General features: G+C 41.9%; 1 protein-coding gene across 1 annotated transcript in view; it reads right to left on the bottom strand.

Moving 5' to 3' along the window:
- Window positions 1–34: 34 nt before the first annotated feature.
- Window positions 35–21,725, bottom strand: part of xrn2 (5'-3' exoribonuclease 2) — a 64,106-nt gene continuing 42,415 nt past the window's right edge. The window contains exons 20-32 of the mRNA XM_070548852.1: window positions 20,974–21,081; window positions 20,763–20,852; window positions 20,618–20,690; window positions 20,394–20,477; window positions 20,094–20,191; window positions 16,996–17,075; window positions 16,571–16,627; window positions 15,553–15,621; window positions 13,703–13,831; window positions 9,074–9,192; window positions 3,021–3,087; window positions 737–872; window positions 35–298 (exon numbers count right to left, since the gene is read on the bottom strand). Of these exons, the coding sequence (XP_070404953.1) occupies window positions 242–298; window positions 737–872; window positions 3,021–3,087; window positions 9,074–9,192; window positions 13,703–13,831; window positions 15,553–15,621; window positions 16,571–16,627; window positions 16,996–17,075; window positions 20,094–20,191; window positions 20,394–20,477; window positions 20,618–20,690; window positions 20,763–20,852; window positions 20,974–21,081 (1,167 nt within the window). The 3' untranslated portion in view covers window positions 35–241. The remainder of the gene's footprint in view (window positions 299–736; window positions 873–3,020; window positions 3,088–9,073; window positions 9,193–13,702; window positions 13,832–15,552; window positions 15,622–16,570; window positions 16,628–16,995; window positions 17,076–20,093; window positions 20,192–20,393; window positions 20,478–20,617; window positions 20,691–20,762; window positions 20,853–20,973; window positions 21,082–21,725) is intronic.

Below are 21,725 nucleotides of genomic sequence, written 5' to 3'. Positions count from 1 at the left end.
TGTTCTGGATGTTTAACAGAAAGAAAACTCAATATTTAATGTCAGAAAAATGTTTATTGGAGTTTCAGCAGTAACATTAAACTAATGTTTTCTTTACTATTGAATAAAAGATAAAGTTTGATAAAAACCTGTTAAACCGAATTATAATTTTAGTTCACTGGTTTCATTCAAATTGATCCACTTGGAGAATTTTCTCTCAGAAACCAGTTCAGAACATCTGGGTTCTGCTACAAGACCCGGTTTAGTTCCAGTTGTAGCGCCTGGATGGAGGTGGGGGAGGGTAGCTTCTGGAGAAGGCCTGAAACAAAAACAAAAGAGGTTTAAACTGGAGGTCAGAGGTCGCAGACAGGCATCAGGTCACATGTTAATGAAATTAAAAATTCAGACACAAAAAAGGAAAAATAATTTTTTTTCACCCACTGAATCAGAAAATTTGGAAAAAATATTTTTAGAAAATATATGAAATTCAAGTCAAACGATCCTGAATGGTTCTGAACCCGCTTTAGGAAAGACATGGTGGATTACCTGGCTCCAAAAAGGAATCGCAACATTCCAGGTCATAAAACTACAACTTTTCTTCCTGCTTTTATTTCACTGAAATCTTTTTTATTTAATAAAGGAAATGATTCCTTCACCATTACAGACTAAAGGGTTCTGTGTCTAGAACCCAAAGGCTCTACCAACGGAACTTCATTATTCCTGGAAGACTAGTCTGATTCTGGGAACTCGGTTTTACCTGCTGATGCGGATCCCGGTTGTCACGGCGATCCTCACGCCGGTTGGGCCACTGCGCGTAGTGCTGCTGGTAACCTCCGCGGTTCGGGTTCTGCTGGTCCCAGACAGGCCCCCCCGCTCTGAACGGCTGCTGCTGCCTGCAAACAGACTGTTTATTAACAACAACAACAACAACAACAATTTCTACTAATAATAACTATCAACAAAAACAACAACTACGAACCACACAGGACTGAAGAACATATATCTGGAATAAGTGCACGGCGTCTCCTCCATACGTAAACCAGAGCCACGGCCAGATTTATAATTATACTAAACTTTGACAGATTGAGCCAAAATGTTCCTGAATGTAACCTGTAATTTTAACAGAACTGTAAATACATAAAAATCAGTTTCAACATGTGAGTCTAATGTCTTGTGACCTGTTTTAAACGTGTCTCGGTTCAAGTGCTGATACACTAGCGAATCACATGCCCATGGACATTTCTAGGCTCAAAGGCCACGAGGTTGATCAAGGATTTGGGTGATTCAGCTTTGTTTTCCAATGAGGTTGTTTGGGATAGTTTTTCCTAATAGCGTTGGCACGGTAACTCAACACGCTGAGAAATGGGACATCACATATCTGGTTGTTTTAGGGTAACGTGCATGGGTGCACCTTTCTGTTCCAGCCACAGTTTCTTTGGCTGAAGAAGTAAATAAACAATAAGCCGAGCGTGTTGTCCAGTGAAGAACAATAGGACCTGCCCCTGAAGTATCCTCGTGTTTTCTGGGCAGGTCCTATTAATAAGAAAAATAACCTGATTTTTAGAAACAATAAATGTTTTTCTACCTAAATCAGTTTCATTTCCTCATTTTTCACCAAATAAATGAAAGTGAAACAACAGCTTTTTACTTTTTAAATAAAATATGGTTTGATGTTTCATCCAAGAGATCCAGGATTGTTCTGGTCCAGACTACTAACTGATTAGAACCAGGGCTGCTGACCCCCTCCTCAAGCAGAGGCATTAAACCAGGATGACTTGGAGCATCATCGCATCCCGCATTATGGAACCAGATCACATTCGGCCATGCAGCAGCAGACTTAAGTCAACCCTGGAGTCTATAATCCTCCTCAGAGCTCCTCCCGCTCCGTCAGGAGGAGCTAAACAACCCTAATAACAGCTGACCCAAGGTGACTCTCAGCAACAATGGACCTAAAGAGGAGAACTGGGGAACCTAATTAGGAATCTGAAAGGACCTCCAGCCCAAACCGATAGCTGGTGTGTGCAGGAGGAGGATTAGTGACGCCTCATTAAGCTGAACAAACCTCCACAAAACTTTGTTGTACAACATAAAAAACTTCTGAAGCTGCAGCATCCCAATGGAGGCGGGTCCAGGCAGGTCTGAGCTGAATCCCAATTGATCCTGGTCCTGTCGGACCAGACCGGACCCGTTTATGCTTGAATTATCGAAAGACTTTCTGATAACCCAGTGAAACAGGTGTGCTCAGACCAGGGTTTTAATAATTTTGCAATTTTAATTTTTATTTAGTTTTTCTGTCAAAATTTTTATTTTACTCAGCTTTAATTAGTTTTTACAACTTGTTAGTTTTTTTTGTTGAAAATTGGTTAATTTCAGTTTACTTTTATATGTTTCAGTCATAATTTGAGTCTTTTTGTAATAACAGTTACACGTCAGGGATAAAAATGAATACATTCAGGCAGGTGTCAAAGGTATGCAGCAAAACACACTTTCAAAGCTGGTAGTATACACAGACCTACAGAAATCATCCTTTACAGGATTTTTATATGAACATTAGGAGGCACAACATTGCTTTGCCCGGTGTTGCCTTCTGATCCCGAGGTAAATGGGGACGGATGCTCCTTAACCTTCTTGATGTAAGCTAGGTTAGCGGTCTTGTCAGATTTGTGGAGTTGAGAAACGTTCCACATATTTACTTTCATCTAAAATGCAGTTTTATTCTAAGTACTCCCACTCTGTCGCTTCCTTCCAACTCATGACGCTCAACGTTGACAGCTGAGCTGTCCGAGTTACGTGCTCAAAAACAAAACTAGTGGAAATTACACACAAGACTAACACAAAAACTAAGCTTAAGTTAGTTTTAGTTACGTTTGTTAACGCTCTTTTCAGTTTCAGTTTGTTTTTCTTCCAAAAATATATATTTTTTTCAGTTAATGAAAATTTTTCTATTTCTAGATTTCTTTAATAAAACCCCGCTCAGACCCAGAAGGAGCTCCGATCTATTTGTTCTGATCAGAGAAGTCACCGTGGAAACAGGAACTCACCTTGTAAATGGAGGCTGATGGCCGCTGAAGGAGGGCGGAGCTGCAGGTGTAGTGCTCTGCCTGGAATCTGTAGACAACGAAAAGAACGATCAGTGGTTTGATGAAGTCCTGCTCACAAGGATGGGGCACCCAGATCCTGACCCCTTCCACAAACCGGGTCAGCTGGCAGCACGCAAACATGAAATATAAATTCTGAAACACACAAACTGTTGCCACTGCAACAAGGTGTGTGTGTGTGTGTGTGTGTGTGTGTGTGTGTGTGTGGGTGTGTGTGGGTGTGTGTGTGTGTGTGTGTGTGTGTGTGTGTGTGTGTGTGTGTGTGTGTGTGTGTGTGTGTGTGTGTGTGTGTGTCCTAAAGCAGATCTGGGACCAGCTGACGGTTCTGACAGAAATCAGATGACTACAATAGAACTTGTTCTGCTTCTGTCTGATTATCTCGACAATCTGAAGTGGACCACCCAGGGAGAGTCCAATTAGAACCCGTGTCTTTTCTTGGTCCTCACCCAGAGACAAGAGGACACCTGTCCATCTCTGGCATGAACAGAGTGTGTGTGTGTGTGTGTGTGTGTGTGCGTGCGTGCGTGTCTGTGTGTGTGTCCTAGGGCAAGGCATCAGATCATTTCATTTCCTGCAGCCCTGCAGGTTTAGTTCTTCCAGAACCAGAACTTCTAACTGATGCTGCAGAAAAACCTCAAGACTAAAACAGCTGAGAAGAACCAACTGAAACCAGTAAGATGGACCAAAAGGTTCTTCTAACAGAACCTCATCAGATCCAACCAGGCTCATTTGGAACTAACGGAAACAATACGGCAGAGTTCTGATCCAATTAAATAACCAGACTTGTAATTTCTCTGACTGAAAATTCAATCCGGTCCATAACTCCTGATCCAGTCCGAGCCCTTGACCCTGTTTAGACATTCTGAAACCTCAAAGATGTTTTTTTTTTTCTGACCCAGTTTCAGTCCTGGCATCAGAACCCTTTCAGAGGAATGTTCTGAACTCTGACCTGGTTCAGTCTCCATCCTTCTTCAGAAAGCCTCACACCCCCAATTAGAAAGAGCCAACGAGTCCTGCAGACCACTTCTGAGTCTCATTACAGACCCAGGCCCCCCACAACAATACAACCTCCCACCAGAACCCAAACAACAGCCCAGTGCAGCAGGCTGCTTAGTTTCCAGGACAAAGGATCACTGCTGCAGAAAAATAACCAATTGTCCCCAAGATCACATTCCTGGTCCCAGTGACAGCAGCTGGCTTGGTTGAGTCCAGTTTCACCACAGTTCCGACCTTCAGATTTCAGTTTCCAACAGGACTTGGCACCTGCACACAGTCCCAAAGCTACCAATTAGGGTTGTCACGGTAACCGGTATAGCGGTAAACCCCGGTAAAAAAGTTGACAATAAAAATAACCGTCCAGTTTTTAAAAAACTAAATTATCTCGGTGGGTTTACCGTGGCCGCGGTTTCGGCGCGGTGACCCTTACCAGCCACCGTCGCTTCAGCTGAAGTTCCCGCGGCGCGCACTTTTTAGTTTGCAACGGCACCAAAACTTTGAAGCTGAAATAATGGCCGAAGGAGGAGACGGCAGCGCCCAGGACATCAATCAGCCCTCAAAGAAGACTAAATTGGAAGTATGGGCATATTTTGGATTTCTGTAAAATGCTGAGGGACAGTTAATAGAAGACTGCTATCCCGTTTGCAGAACGTGCAGGAAACAAGTGTCTGCAAAAGGCAGCAACACTTCGAATCTAATGGCACATCTGCGTGACCATCACCCACGTCTCTACAGCCAGTGCAAGGTAAGTTAACATTAGCATTTTAGCTTAAATGCATGACGTGAGGACTTTTGGCTGAGGGAGAATACAACGAGTCACTATATACTGCAGCCGCAGCGTCCTCTGCCAGCATTTAAACCGTGTCACGGACATCCTGTTGCTGGATGAAGCATCTTATTTGTTGATGATGAAGAGAAATATACAATTAGTTCCTTGTCATTGATTTGTTTACTTATTCAATGCCATTTATACTTGAACATTTGGATTTGATTACATAGTGTAGTAGTTATTTTAGTAATTTGTTTAAAGTGGCTATTTATTTTAAATACATGTTTTTTTAAGGTTGACTTGTACAGTGCTCAAGTCAAGTGTGGACTGGAGTTTTAGATTTTCATTTTGATAATGAAGAAAACAAGTATATGAGAAAACAAGTGGTGTTTCTTTGATTTGTTTACATATTGTTTATATTTTGAATGTTTGGATTTGTATAATTTAAACCTGCACTGACTACTGTAACACGTTCCAGAAAAAGAAGCTATTTGTTCCTTTACTTGTGAAAAGTTGCACTTTTGCTAAGGCTTTGTGTTATTTTAGGTTTAATAAACACTGTTAAACCTTTTCAGAACTATTTCAGTTTGTGTAGAACAGGGCTATCAATGCTTTCTGAACATATGCAACACCGTTTAAAAAATACCGCGATAATACCGAAAACCGTGATAATTTTGGTCACAATAACCGTGAGGTTAAATTTTCATACCGTGACAACCCTACTACCAATACCTGGTTTAAGGCCCATAGTATCCATGTTCTTGATTGGCCAGCAAACTGGCCCGACTTTAATCCCATAGAAAATCTAAGAGGAAGATGTATTGCACCATACTCAACAATTCAGAAGAACTGCTACAAGACCCGGTTTAGTTGCAAGAGAAACTCTCACAAAACCTGAGCAGTGCCACAGACTGCTGACCGAACCACTGACTCCATGCCACGCCTCATTGCTGCAGTAATCCAGGCTAAATGAGCCCCAACTAAGTACTGAATGCTGTACATGCTCATACTTTTCAGTTAGCCAACATTTCTAAAATTTCTTTTTATGCACCGTCTTAATTGATATTCTAATATTTTGAGATACTGAATTTGGGAGTTTCATTAGTTGTCAGTTTTTATCATCAACACTGAAAAAAATATACATTTGAAATATATCAGTATGTGTGTAATGAAAGAATTTAGTGTCACTTTTTGAATGGAATTCCTGATATAAATCAACTGTTTCATCATATTCAAATTTTATGACTATCATCTGTATGCTAGCATACTAAAGTGGAAGGGTGGGGGTTCAGTTTGGAGTTGGTTCTTAAAGTCGTGACCCAAAAAGCAGCTCAGTAGAGCGATGCATCAGCTTTAGTGTGCGAGTGTCACAAGCTGGTGTTATAACTCATCCGTCCATCTAGGGCTGAGCGATATGGACCAAAACTTATATCTCCATATCTTTTGGCTGAATTCAGATATACGATATATCTCTCTCTCTCGATATATTTCCTCCTGTAAAATATTTACAAGTTAACTCACTTCAAGCTGTCTTGAGAAATTATACATAAATCAGTAGATTAAATGCTCAAAAATGTACTGATTCTTGTCAAACTTTGACCTTAGTGCCTTTTCTCTACCAGTCTGCCAACACACACACACACACACACACACACACACACACACACACACACACGTTCCCTATCGGATAAAATAATGATATTTTTATTTTTTCCCTAAACAGCAGGAGTGTATTCTGGCCACGCATGCGAAAGTTCTGGTGCAACCCAAAGTTCAGAAGGATGGAACCTCAGCAGACGATCCCTCGGCTTTCAACGATGTTGAGGTTAGTGAAGAATCCAAGACCCCCTATGTCAGAGCTGATGAGGAAATGGATAACTATTTGAAAGCTTCATCATTGCCCCTGTCTGAGGACCCTTTAAACTGGTGGAGGGTACACAAGGTTAAATTTCCTCTCCTGGATCAACTGTCAACACGATACCTTTGCATCCCTGGAACAAGTGTATCTGCAGAACGTGTTTTCTCCATTGCGGGAGACGTTGTCACGGCCAAAAGATCTACTCTCAAACCACAGCATGTAGATCAACTGGTGTTCTTGCACAAAAACCTTCAACTTCCAAATGTTAACTAGTCATCATGATGACTTTTCAGTACATCGTCTTAAATTCAAACAAATGTTAAAATGTTTACACGTTTTGTTGTCCCAAGGACTGTTATGTATTATTTGTGGATTTTCCGAAACATGTCAGTATTGGTAAAGATTTTGCGAACATCTGAAAAACACGTCTTGTCCACCCCCCAAGGTCCTATGTGTATGATTGTGTGATGATGTGAGGGAGCAGGAGGAGAAAAATGTGTGGGGATGGGGAGAAATGGTTGGTTGGCCTAAGCCCTCCAAGGATAAACCATCAATCCTGCTCAATGGTCAACTTTCCTCACGGGGCCACCCATAAAGACAGTGGGAGGGTTAAGCTATCAGGCTCCTCTCTTGTGGAACCAGCTCCCAGCTTTAGTCCGTGAGGCAGACACCTCCCCAGAAGAAGCTACAATGATGTTCTGCTGGGCTGTGGTGGCCTCATGGAGGGGGCCATCGGCTAGCACACTGCTGCTAACCACTTAATCATTCTCCCTCTCCTGATAATAACATTTTACTTTCTTTGACATTGAATGTGCTACTACTAGTTTACCCGTTTAATTATAGATTCACTAGGATAAATACAATAAAGTTTATCTCTCACCAAATAGAATATTTACCAAGAAATCACAATGTTACCATAGAAACATTACTTGGTATATATGGTGTGTGTGTGTGTGCGCGCGCTCTGTCTTTTCCATCCCCAGTGAGTCATGGTGGATGGCTGCTTATAATGAGCCAGGATCCTCTGGAGGTATCTTCCTGTTAACCTTTAAGGTTGGTTTATGCTTGACGCCTCCGCGAGGTCCGCACGGCTCAGCGCGGAAAAGTTGCGTCATTTTGCGTCATTTTAACAACCACGCCCCTCCACCGCGCCTAGGCACGGCCCAGAATTTCCGCAACGCGCACCTCGGAAAATTTCTAACCACGCGGATGGACGGACGTGGAAAAACATGGCGGACCGGCAAGAACTAGTATGGCAGAGGTTCGTAAATACAGACATTTGTATGATTCAGCTCTCAAAGATCACCGTGATCAACATGTTGTTAATAATTCTTGGAGAGAAATAGCTCGCACTGTCGGAAAAGACGAGAACGCTGTTAAAAATGCTGGAATGCCGTGTTGTAAACAGTAATTTCTACTTCCACTATGGTGAAGTGTTGGGTGCAGGCCGTAGAGCTCCATGCTGCCCCCTACAGTTTGGGAGAAGATTGGCTCACCGCAGAGACGAGCCGCACGAACCATAAACGCTGCGAGTTGTGAAGCGCGTTCCATCCGCGAGCCGCATCACTGCGCGGAAAGTGAATGCGTCAAGCATAAACCAAGCTTTAGGCCCTAGGCCTTTTGTCTTTGGGCCCTGGCGCTCCCAATCGGGGGCCTTTGGAGTTTCATGTCCCAAGAGTCGGTGATTGTTTGCATTCCCCGAGCACAGCTACATCTACAATCAAAACAGTTTAGATTGTAAACAAAGCAATTTTTGGTTTTTGATACATTAAAATAAATAAAATAATACTTGAACTTTATTTTAGAAGAGCTGTCCTGTGTATGAGTGCTGACAGGATGGAGGTTGTGAGTTCAAATTCCCTTTAGGAAATTTAGTCAATTGTTTAATTTATTCCAGGGGTCCTCAACTAAATTTGTTCAAGTATTTTTTTTCCCAGCAGACACCAGTGAAGGTCAGATGCTCTTCTAAAATAAAGTTAAAATATCATTGTATCTTAATTTATTACAATTTAAAATGACCTTGATTCCCATCTGGGCTGTTTGATTGTGGTTTTAGTTGTGTTTGGAGAATGTGGACAGTTGTAGATGTTTGGGACATGAAACTGTATGGCCCCCAATTGGGGGGCGTTAGGGTTAAACGGGAGTTTTCCTCTCCACTGTTGCTGCATGCTTGCTTAGTATGAGGATTGCTGTAAAGACTCTGACACTAGTCAGTGACTCGATGCAACCTGCTGGGTTCCTTAGATAGGAACCTTTTTACTGATTGGCTTAAAGAAATGACCTGTATTGGAATGTTTACTGTAGAGAGGTCCTTGAGACGACTCTGGTCCTGATTTGGCGCTTTATAAATAAACTTGAATTGAACCGACTTACACATGACAGGTTGGTGGGCTGAGCTCTGTGTGGGGCGGAAGCCTCCCTGGCGGTAGCTGCTGGGGGGTGGTGTGTTGCTGTACTGCCCCCCCACATTCTGGTTTCTGTTCAGACTGTGACTGAAAGACAAAAAGATTCTGTGAATCACTTGCCGACACGAAAACAACCTCTGTGTTGAATGAAGATGTTTAAATCAAATGTTTGATTAATCTGTGCTTTAATCAATGATGGATTTAAAATGAATATTGTTCCTGCATTATCCAGTTCAGATCTTAACACCAGATCAGTATGTTTGATTTAACAAGTTAATCAACATCTACACTCATTCACATTATAAGAAGATACTTATTAATGTTTATATTCACTTCACAAAAGTGTTTTAAAACATTCATAAAACGTCCTCACAAAGGGTTCACCTCACCATCTTTGCAGCTGAAGGAAGGTGGGGCGTTTGAGAAATGATTCGATAAAACTTTCAAACGTGTCAAATTTTGGTTTGCCTAATTTGCCACATGCGTCAATAATGTGGTTTGAATAAAACAGGAATTACTTCCTGATTAATTCAGTTTCCAGCTGACGCCCAATTCGGCCAATCAAGTATGAAGCAATTTTGAAACCATCATCTCTTTTGACATCCAGTCAAACCTCTCTGCAACGCTGATATCAGACAAACGGCTCTTCTAAAAGCTAAACAAACAGACTTAGATGCAAACAAGCATTCCAGCTTCCTGTTGTGACCTGGAGAGATCTCAGACTAGACGGGTCCTATCTGAGCTAATTCTTTGCTGGGGCCTCTGCTCTTCCTCCTCTATCTGCTTCCTCTTCAGCACATCCTGAGCTCCTTCAAAGGAATCTCCTACCATCTTTATGCAGATGACATCCAACTGTACATCTCCTTTAAGCCCCATGAGATGTCTAAGCTGCAGCTGTTACACACCTGCTTAGACTCTATCAAAACGTGGATGGCTGGGAGCTTTCTTCAGCTGAATGATGATAAGACTGAGATCCTCATCTGTGCCCCAGACAAGCTGGTTCCCAAAGTCAGAGACTCTCTTGGTCAGCTTGCTTCCCACACCAAACCTTCCGTCAGGAATCTTGGCGTGACCTTTGACCCAGCTCTCACCCTGGATTCTCATGTCAGTTCTCTTGTTCGCTCTTCCTTCTTCCATCTCAGGAACATTGCTAAGCTGAGTCCCATTCTGTCCCGCTCTGAACTTGAGACAGTTCTCCACACCTTCATCTCCTCATGCTTAAGCCTGGTTTATGCTTCTCCGTCAGCTCCACAAGGGACAGACACGCACGGATTGACGGAAGCGTTTTGCTCTCATACTTCTCCGTCTCCTGGGGAGTGTTGCAAAGCAATTGCCCGGCAGGACAACAGAGGGCGTAGTGCTGTTCTGTGGTATCCTGTCATGTATCGGTCCAAGATTGTGTGTTTATATTGTGTTTTTTGTGTGTATAAGAGACTTTTAACACGGACAAATTTGTCTCTCATTCTCCCACCTCTTCATGCGCTCCCCACCTCTAAACCCACGTTTCCTGTCATTTCTGTCCACAAATAAACGCTTGCTGCGCATCTTTTCACTCCTCCAGTCACGGGAGAATTAAACGTTCATATTTTTAGAGTTTTTTTGAGAGATATTCTTCAAGCTTCTCCGTGTCTGCCGCTAGATATCCTCGGCTCTCTTTGCAATGGCTGCGCTGTAAACAACAGCGGCATCCTGACCAATCACAAGCTTGCGTAATTCGTCTCGTTCGACAAATGTTTAAAAAAAGTGGGCTCGACTCCGTACGTACTTGCATGCCCTACGCAAGGACGGATAATGTTGTTGCGTGTCTCCGCATTGACGCAGACGGAGAAGCATAAATCAGGCTTTAGACTACTGTAACTCTCTTTTCACGTGTCTGAGCAGAACCTCCCTGAACCGTCTACAGGTGGTTCAGAACGCCTGTGCTCAGCTTCTGACCAAGTCCTCCAAACACACCCACATCACCCCGCTTCTCCTCCAGCTTCATTGGCTGCCAGTCAACTTCAGGGTTCATTTCAAGATCCTGGTTCTGGTCTATAGGGCCTTACATGGACAAGCACCATCTTACATTGGTGATCTTCTTAGTCCCTACACCCCCAGCAGGTCCCTGAGGTCCAGTGACTAAAGCCTACTAGTTGTGCAGCACCAAGCTAAAGACCAAAGGTGACAGATCATTTGCTGCTGTGGCCCCCAGACTCTGGACCTCTCTCCCCCTGAGCCTGAGATCAGTGGACTCAGTGGTCTCCTTTAAAAAGCAGCTGAAGACTCACTTGTTCAAGCTGGCTTTTGTATGACCTTCTTCAACCACTCTCTCTATTCTGCTCTCCCCACCTATTCCACCTTCCTCAGGATCCACTGATTTCCCTTTTTCTTATTCTCTCTCTCTTTAACATTTTTTTATCACAATTGTCTCTTTTTGCTCATTTTAAAGATATTTTTAAACATTTCTAAATGCTTTTTAAAATATTTTTACATTTTTTGTTTTTTGTGAAGCGCCTCGTGATTTTTATCTTGAGAGGCGCTATAGAAATGATATTTTCTTCTTCTTCGAGTTCCTGATATTGAGAAGTTCTCTCCACTGGCAGTGTCCACCATGACCTCTTGACCCCCTGGATCGCACGAGAATCTCCACAAAAGGGTATCGTAGACTCAAGAGATTGCGTGGGATGGATTTTATAAACAAATTTCTAGTTTACCAAACAAACAGCCAAATTTATTTTACAACCCAGACTCCACAAATTCTCTCTGATACTAAAAGGTTCTGCTAAACCATCTAGCTTCCATTCCAACATTCCACACCTCACATTAGATCACTCCATATCCATTCCATTACATCTCATTATTCATACCTGTCATGTATAATCATTAGTTTAGGGAAATAGAAATAAATTCATTTTATAAACTATTTACCGACTCTGTCTGAATTAATACCAAGTGTGTTTATGGTCCCTGAATAAGTAAAATAACTAGAATCTTCTGATTAAACATTCAAAGATCAATCAGATCAATATTTCATATTCATATGGAATCATCACATCTTACTGATCATTTTTAATAACTATGTAGTCAATCATCACCACCGCAGAGACCATAAGAGTTCCATCAGGTTTACGCAGTAGGGAATTACTAGAAACTGGCGTGTTTGGTTGTTGATTTAAAAGAAATTCAATTCTTCTTTCTCATCTAAGCAGCAGCTGGTTTGGCTCCATTTAAGAACCAAACTGTCTGATTAACTGATTTAGCAGGAAAGAGGGATAAATGGTTTTCTCTAATCACTGATGATTATGTCCTAAACATGCTACTGTCAGGCACAGCCAGATGTTCAATTGTTCATTTTTTCTTAATTATAATATCAATGTGTGGAGAAAGGGCTGGTATCCTAATCAAGCTGCTTAATGAGAGAATTTAAACCAGTTCATCAGCTGTTATTGTTTACTACTGGAAAAAAAACCTGCAAAAGTTAATTTTATGTCTTTATGCAGCCATTTAATGGGAGCATACAGCAAAACACCTGAAGAGGACTAACACTTTCCCGTGAGCCATTACACCCCTAATATGTATGTACGTATGTGTGTGTATATATATATATATACACATATATAATGTTATTAATATTATTAGCATTATGGCTATTTCTGTGCTAAATTAAAAACAAGCTTTTAACACCACTAAACTACTACTGCTGCTATTTCAATCTTAGGAGAATTGCAGAGATTAAGCCATTGCTCTCCAAAGAAAACATCTGGAAACTGTCATTCACGCCGTCATCATCACCAGGCTGGACTATTGTAATTCGCTGGCCTCCATAGAAACACTTCAGATGGTCCAAAATGCAGCAGTCAGGTTACTGACCGGTTCCAGGACGCCAGAGCACATCACGCCCATCTTTGCATTCCTACACTGGCTTCCAGTGTCTTTTAGGATTTCCTTTAAAGTCTTGTTTGTTTTTAAATGTTTGAATGGACTGGGTCCATGTTATTGGTCTGATCTGATTCACTCTTACATCCCATTGAGGTCCCTTCAGTCTTCAGAGCAGGAATTGTCCAAAGCACAGACTCGGATCAAGAGGGAGTCGTGCTTTTTCAGTACTGGGGCCAAAGCTCTGGAAAGAGCTGCCCGCAACTGTGAAGCATGCTTCCTCACTCAGCATCTTTAGGGGTCAGCTGTAGACACATTTTTATTCACTGGCTTTTACTTACATTGCTCAGCGGTAAGGGGTGGTTGCTGCTTGTCTGCTGGTCCCACCTAAAGTTTAACTACAGGTTTTGATTAATTTCTTAAATGCTTTTAAATGTTATTTTGTTGTGGTTTTTTATGTCAAACTGTGGTAATTTGTTGTGTTCAGCGTTTTGTTCTTCCCTCGGGCCATAAGAAGGCGCTTTATAAATAAACAAACCTGAAACCTGACTAAACCACCGCAATCTGGTTCTGCAATATCAGGTTTTGGTCCAAATGGGTTCTCTAGCAACAGATCCCAACTCCAACTCAACCAAACTGGAAGTCAATTGGCAACTGAATGAGTAGCGGGAGGAAGCAAGAGACCAGAACTATGGGTGACTAGTTATTAGATGTTATTATGAATACCAATAAATAAAATTACCCAAGAGCCCTGAAGGCTGACTGGTTCAGGTGAGCCTGTTGTCTGTTGGGGTTGAAGCCCAGCTGTGGTCTCCACGGTTCCCTGTTCCCTCTCTCCCAGTCTCCTGGTTTCAGCACCTTACTGGGAATCCTGGAAAACAATCAAGTCAACAGTCAAGAAGAACAGGTGCTGCTGAGCCTTACTGGTGGAGGTGTGCAGGGACGAGGTAAAGTTGCTTGCACACGAACTTGGTGGACTGTACAATTGCCACGGCACAGCGGTGTGTGTGTGTGTGTGTGTGTGGGTGGGTGGGTGGGTGGGGGGGGGGGATCAGCTGTGTCTTCCAGAAGTGGATCACTCGTTCTTTAGTCCATGAAAAGGTTATAGGACGGCTTGCCAGGCTACTATTTTAGTGATTATTTAATTTTTAAAGAAAGAGTGGAATCAGTGTATTAGTCAGTGAGCCGTCACGCCATCAAATGGGAGGTCGGATTAAATAAACGATGTCCTAAATAATGAGGGACGGCTTTTATATTTGATGAACATCCCCGTGTTTGGTAAAATCCAACTGAGAATTTGTATTTTGTGGGGTAAATTAAAACTTAATTATTGCACAAATCTTTTGGCAAATGTGTTCAAGTCTACTGCTGGAAATATCCTGATTTATTGTGGAGTTTACCCAGGACAGAATCCCCGTTTCTGCCAACTTTGAACACAGCAGCTGCAGCTGGAGCGGGTGGATGAAGACATGTTTGTAAAGGCGACACAGCAACGTTGGTTATGCAGACGTGGTTTGGGATTAAGAAGGAGATGAAGGTCCAAACATTTGGATATCGCCTGTGATTTAGTTTCTCCCATTTCTTGTCCCATTTATTAAACAGTCCAGTCTCTCTCTGCGCTGCACTCAGCCTTCAGACCCGCTGATCAGGATGGAGGAAAAAAGACAAATCTGCAACCTTCTTTTAATATAGTCAACTAAAATGCAGCAAAGCATAAGTTCACCTGCAGTTAGTGAAGTAAAACTTTACTTCTATGAGTAAAAAAAAGAGCATTAAAAATGATTAAATGAATCAGGAAGAAACATCATTGTTTTTACAAAAACTACTTATAATTGTGCGCTTTCATCACATTTAGCTTGTTTTTTATTTAAAATACCTTCATCTTTATTCACTTTATGAGAATTTTTCTGTTGCATGTTTGGAAAAAGAATCACAACACAACAATCGGTTTTAAGGTTTTGTGTTTTGAACATCAAATGTTCTTTAAATGACGTTCTATACATTTAACTAAATAAAAGTGAACCCCTCCCCCACCTCTAGGGGGACACCCACATTCCCAGTTGCTGCATTTAGCAGTAAATCAAACCCAGAATGAAGAATGATTCATGATCTTTGTCCATGTTGTGCCACTTTTGTGCTAAAATATCAAATATGCTCAAGTCATCATCAAGTCAATAGATGCAAGTCGATTCAAGTCACAAGTCCGAGTCAAGTCGTAAGTCTTTATAGATTTTATCAAGTCAATACAGAAGTCATTAAAAAAAATGACTAGAGTCCAAGTCATGTGGCTCGAGTCCACACCTCTGGAATTCACACAGGTGATGGTGGGGTTCCTTCAAATCCAAGTGTCTTATGCTTGGATTGAAGGCGTGGCTCATGATAATAGCTTATATTTAGTTATCTCTGTAAAACAATGACATCTCAGTTGTGCCAACGGTAAGATTTTATCATATATTGTGCCTATCGTTTCACTGGAAAGTGTAAAAAAAAAGCATGAAACGGGCCCTTTCAATGAAGTGACGATATCGGCAAACTTTGACCCCTGTTCAGTGAAGGTTAAACAAAGATGTGATGAGATGATGAAATTCTTACTTGGCTCCAGACAGCAGGACAGCTTTGAACACAAAACCTTCTGCAAACTGAGGATCCTTGAACTTCACACTGCAAAAAAATAAAAAAATAAAAATAAAAGCGTGGTTTACTAAATCTTGAGAGGCGATATATAAAAAATTCTTCTAAAGCACATCAGTTTGAAGTTTGAAAGGATTTTAATGCATTTGAAAACTGTGTAAGCTATTTTCTACACAAACTGTGACCTGGTTTAAAAGTACTCTTTGGAGATGGGAAACCTAGCAGCTAAGGAGGGGCTTGGAGTAGGCCCGCTGCTCCTCCACATCGAGGAGCCAGGTGAGGTGGCTCGGGCATCTGATTAAGATGCCTCCTAGACACCTCCCTGGTGAGGTTTTCTGGGCACGTCCAACTGGAGGAAGACCTAAAGGAAGACTCAGGACAGGCTGGAGGGACTTTTGTCACTTACACACTAGCATTGGGACCACTCCGCCTGGACCAGTTAGGGAGTGTTCTCACCAAGGTCGCCTTGGATTTTTCTGCGCGCAACCGCTTGTCTTTTCAGTCTTCTTTCCAAGGCGGTCTGCCTGGAGCCAAACTAGTCCTACACGCCCACTGCAAACTAACTGGCCGGCTCAATAGCATGCCTACCGTTAGGGGGAGCCTCTGATAGGGAAATAGAATCAGCCTGTGGGGAATTCACGCATGCGCAAATCATTATCGTTCTGGATGCTGTGGAGTTGATGAGCCTCAGACTGAAGCCGTTTCTCTCTGTCTCTCACTGCTGTGAGAATCTGTGGGAGGAAACCTGAAAAAACTCACACATGCCAACACGTTAACTACACATATAAATGAGAACAACATGCTAACTCCACGCAAAGAGGCAGTAGCTTTGATTTGAACCTGCAACCTCCTAGCAGCAGAGCTGCCAACTGCTACGCCATGGAGCCCGTGAGAACCACAGGCCCAGCTGGTTAGAATAAGCAGTGATGCTAGAACCTGACCAGAAGAGAACAGCTAAAGCAGCCGATCAGGTACTCACTTGATGGCGCTGCAGTGAGAAATGTCTCGCAGCGTCGGGATCGGAGACTTCACTATCCTGCAGGACAAAAATATAATGTTAATTGTAGAAAATGTTTCAAGATGAAATCAGCACAAAGTGTTTCACATGAACACAGATTACAATCATCAATAATACACAACCAGGTCAACACCCCCAACCCTCACCCCTTCACTGTACCAAAAACAGCAGTCACTTCTTCCAGGATTATAACCTGAATATAGCAAACATATAAATAGATAAAAAATCTGGAATTAAGGTACTGTGAGGAAACAATATGTTGAAATTCCACCACACACCCCAACTCCTCCAGGGGAGTCACCACTGGCTGAACAACAAACATCTAAGCAGCTTGTTTTTGGGTGAAGACATTAGAACATGATTAGGATGCCGCCAGTGTATCTTACTTATCTGGCAGAATTGGGTCTTCATCGAGGTTTAATGAACCCTGGATTCCATGGCAGAGCTCAGCAGGGATTGTAGAGACCTGAAAGGGAAGAACCATCAGAAACCAGTCAGTTACACCATCATACTAAATAAGCACAACCATATAAAGCGTTGTTTCCATCTTTCAGAGTAATTTTGTTTTGAAACACGTGTTTCAAAATAGGATTTTTCAAAACAGAGCCTGAGGCTACGCTCACACTGCAGGCAGAAGCGCAACACCATCGATTTTCCCCCACCTGTGACTCACATCTGATTTTTTAAGACGGTCTGAACAGCACAGATCTGAATTTTTCAAATCTGATTCAAGTCACTTTCATACGTGGTACTGATTCTGATACGTATCTGATGTTTTTGAAAGTGACTTCAGTCTGAATGGTCATGTCAAGTCAAGTCAAGTTTATTTATATAGCGCCAAATCACGACAAAAGTCGTCTCAAGGCACTTCACATAATAAACATTCCAATTCACAGTTCATTAAGCCAATCAGAAATAATGTTTCCTATATAAGGAACCCAGCAAATTGCATCAAGTCACTGACTAGTGTCAGTGACTTTACAGCAATCCTCATACTAAGCAAGCATGCAGCGACAGTGGAGAGGAAAACTCCCTTTTAACAGGAAGAAACCTCCAGAGGATCCTGGCTCAGTATAAGCAGCCATCCTCCACAACTCACTGGGGATCGAGAAGACAGAGCGCACGCACACACACACACACGCACGCACGCGCGCGCACACACACACACACACACACACACACACACAAGTAATGTGTCTATAGTTATATTGTGATGTCTTAGTAAATATTGTATTTGGTGAAAGATAAACTTTATTGTATTTATCCTAGTGGATCTATAATTAAACGGATAAACTAGTATTAGCACATCAAAAGTCAATGAAAACATGTCAATGAAAACATGTTAGTCATGTCGTACTAACACAACTATCCAGTTTTCCCCTTCCAGGAATTGTGTGTGATTTTTCAGAAATCCATAAAAGTGACCGTGTCATCATGTACTGTGAAATAATGTAAGAAACACGTCTTTTTTTGGTTGCTAAGCACACCCCCTGTCCCGTAGAGCTCTATGCAATATAAACTGAGCACCAGTCAGCACCAAAAGCGTTAGACTATTGCTAACATACAGACGCTAATCACAGAGCATGCTTCAGCGTTGCAGAGTTGGCAACTTTCTCTGGGACGAGTCTTTAAAATTGCAAACAAGGGAAGCAGAAGATAGATATAAAAATATAAAAATAAATTGGTAACAATAATTAGGAAGCAAAAAAACATAGATTATTATGGTAATCTATTGAATCAGAATAAAAACACAAAAGCTACTTGGGGAATAATAAACAGTGTGTTTACAACAATGTGTTTTACAACCAAATATCCACAATAAACTTTTCTAATAGTTTTTTTGGACAGAATTTTATACGAATTAGAAAAATATTTTTACCTGCAGTTTGCTCTTTAAGTTAGAGAAGATATACCTTGCAGTGAAGGGTGTTTAAGGAAAGTTTGGTCACATATGGGGCCCCTACGTGAGCATTTGTGACTCACTACAGCCCTTTTTACAAGACACGCCATGCCGGCAAATCGGCGAAATATTACCGCAATGGTATGTCTATAAATGTGCCATGCCGGCATGGCGTTGCGCGAATTTTGCAGCCTTCGTTCCGCCTCGCTTGGTAGTAATATTGCGGTAATGGTCTGTCATGTGCGCCCTGGCGCAACAGAGGCAGATGTCATGATGATGTGGGGAGTTATTGATGAGCTCCGGCTGGCAAATTAATTGAAAATGAAAGTAAACACGGGCAATAAGGTTTGCTTTTTGAACAAAATCAGCTGAGATGGCAAACTGGAGCCCCGCAGAGCTCCATGAGCCTCTCTGTTAGAGCTGAAGCTCAGACCACCAGAGACTGCACAGGGACTGATGGGGACAGACCCCTTTAGGAGCTGCTTGTTAAAAAAAACTTAACGATCACAGCTTCAATACCAATAAAAAGCAAGTTATGTCCAAGATAAACAGAAGTCTGCGGCAGCGCAGAGACCGCCCCATACCCCCTTTATGCCACCATCACCTAATCTTTTATAAAACTGCCACGACTGCGCCACATTACCGCCACGTTCTGATCTTATAAACGACCTTTATCCTCCCCAGGGAGCCTCGGCAAATCCCGTGTTGCAAACGCTCTGGTCCTGTAAAAACAGCGTAAATGATGCGCCCATTGCTTGATGTGGTTTTACCCTCCCCCTTTTGTTTGTGGAGTAATGTTTTGTTGTTATAAAAAAACAGAATCTGAATTGAGAATCAATACCTGCAGTGTGAAGTAGCCAAAGTCTCCCTCCTTTCCACTCGGCTCACGGGTCCCTGAACGGGTCTAAAAGAGCTATTTTCTGATCCACTTTGCCATATGCACTGAATCTCACACATGTTGTGCTTCTGTTTACTTGATAAATAATTATACAAGTTTTAACTGTCATGTATTTTGAGATTTTATAACTTGTAAAAAAGAAGTAATTAAAAACACGTCTAATGTTGCATATATGACATCACAGCAGAATCTCCTTCCCCAGCGTAGCTGCTACTGACCATATGACCAGATTCATAGTGGTTTTCTCCATCTTTAATGCTCCTTCTGTAATCCTGGAAGAAGGGTGTGAAGCTCGCTAAACTCTCAGCCATTTTTCTTCTCCGTGTCTGGTTTGATGACGTCAATATGATTACATGCATTTGAAGTTCTACATGTCCTTTCACACAAAACCTAAAATAACGTTTGCCATCCATTCAAAATAAGTGCTTTCTTGGCATCAAAACACGCCTTCAATCAATGGCACAGATCAAACAGGATCAGAAAATAACTTGAACCTCTTAAGAGACTCCCATTCATGTGTTTTGGCAGTTGAGGACCCATGGACGAAGTAGATAGGCGAGACTTTAACTCCCCACGTAAGCTGTTTTATTAATCCTTTTAGTCTAAAAAAAGACCAAAACAACAAAACCGACAAACTGAACTGGAATTTGTCCTGAAACTATAGGACAGGCCGTGGTTTCAGTTACCTGGTGAGATTCGGAACGGTAGAGTTCGTGTATGAAGTCAAACAGCGGGTGAAGCTTTCCTAGGAACAACACGTCACTTCCCAGACTGTTTCTTCTCTCTGCAGAAGAAAACCAGCAAACTTTTAAAGGGTTTAAACAAAACATTTAACACAACACCAACTATTTCTCAACTAAATAATCCAGTTGCTTCCACAAGGATTCTACAAAGCAAAGCCGACCCAATGTGGAAAGATCAGCCCGTTCTGCTCCAATCAGGTTGGAAGGTCAGACCGACACCCAGGAGCAGAACATTGGACTCACCTTCATCAGGTGTGAGGTCAGGATAAACATCAGCCAGGGCTGCCCTCAGCCGACGCTCATCCACAAAAGGCAACAAGGCAACACCTTCCAGGGAAACAAAAACCAGTTGAACCAATGTCACAACTCTGGCTGTTTCAGAGCCAAGAAGATGAAATCATTAAAAAAACTTCAGACACATAACCAGTTCAGAAGAAAGAGATCTAGTCTGAAAGGGAGCGGCTTACCCTGCCAGGCAAACTTCTTTCCATTTAGATCAATAGCAAAGTCGTCCGGGTAGAAATCGATAATGGACGAATTCTGCATCAAAGAAAATTTAAATGCTAACATCTGATTTTAAAGTGAGTTTTCAGTTTGATCAATAAGACTTACCACACTGATCATCAGGTTTCTCCAGGATAGTGGCAGGAAGTTACCACTGGCTGCAGGAAATACACTCATCAGCTGCTCTAGAGGTTTAAACTGAACAAGCATCAGACAAACACATCAATATCCAACAAACCATCAGCACTACTATGCATCCTCATTTTATCACAGAACATTTGAGAGACCAACTATATGAGGTGTGTGTGTGCAGCCTCACTGGTTTGGTGTCCTTCTCGAAATCAGTGAACATCCCATTGATGTCTTTGAAGTCTGAAGCAAATGGAGCGTAGTGGAATGGGAAGTACCACTTCCAGGAGCCACAGCCCTAAAAATCAACAAACATTTTCATCCCAAATCTGAATCATGACCTCGCTCAGAATAAAATTGTTTAGATGGATTCATGTGAAAATAGAAAACTGTTATAACTTCATTTAAAAGTCATATGTCTCCTTTTAAGACTCAATTGTGTCCTGCTCAGTTTCATTCTGACCCAAACTAGTTGCTGTCACTTCAGAAGCTCTGCCTCCATTACTGAAGCTTCGAATGTATTTACACTAGAACCTCTTTTACCCTGCAGGTTCAACATCCTCTGATGAGAGCAATTACCTCTGGTTCGGTTTATAAGTGAACAAAGGCTGCAACAGGAAGAAAAGATGGAATCCAACTCTGCAGATTGGCAAAACGTATCCTTTCTGAACAAGCACGTCTCCCAGCCAAGAACAACCGTAACTTCCCACAATCTTGCACCAATTTTTCATCGCAGCCAATGCTGCTTTAAAGCTTTCCACTCTATTATAAAAGCAGCGCATTCCAATGATAATACAGACAGTTACCATAATAAAGGGCTCCATGACTGGTGTGTCACACATGCAACAATAAAAAACATGTTTCAAATTCAGTTCAGGAGTTGGACACGAAATATGCTTGTCGGATCGTCAAACTAAATAAAACAAGTACAGATGAATTTAA

Source organism: Nothobranchius furzeri, chromosome 2 (genome assembly GCF_043380555.1).
Source record: "Nothobranchius furzeri strain GRZ-AD chromosome 2, NfurGRZ-RIMD1, whole genome shotgun sequence".
NCBI classification, from domain to species: domain Eukaryota; kingdom Metazoa; phylum Chordata; class Actinopteri; order Cyprinodontiformes; family Nothobranchiidae; genus Nothobranchius; species Nothobranchius furzeri.
The sequence above is the reverse complement of the archived record's forward strand: the minus strand, read 5'-3'. Positions and strand labels throughout refer to the sequence as shown.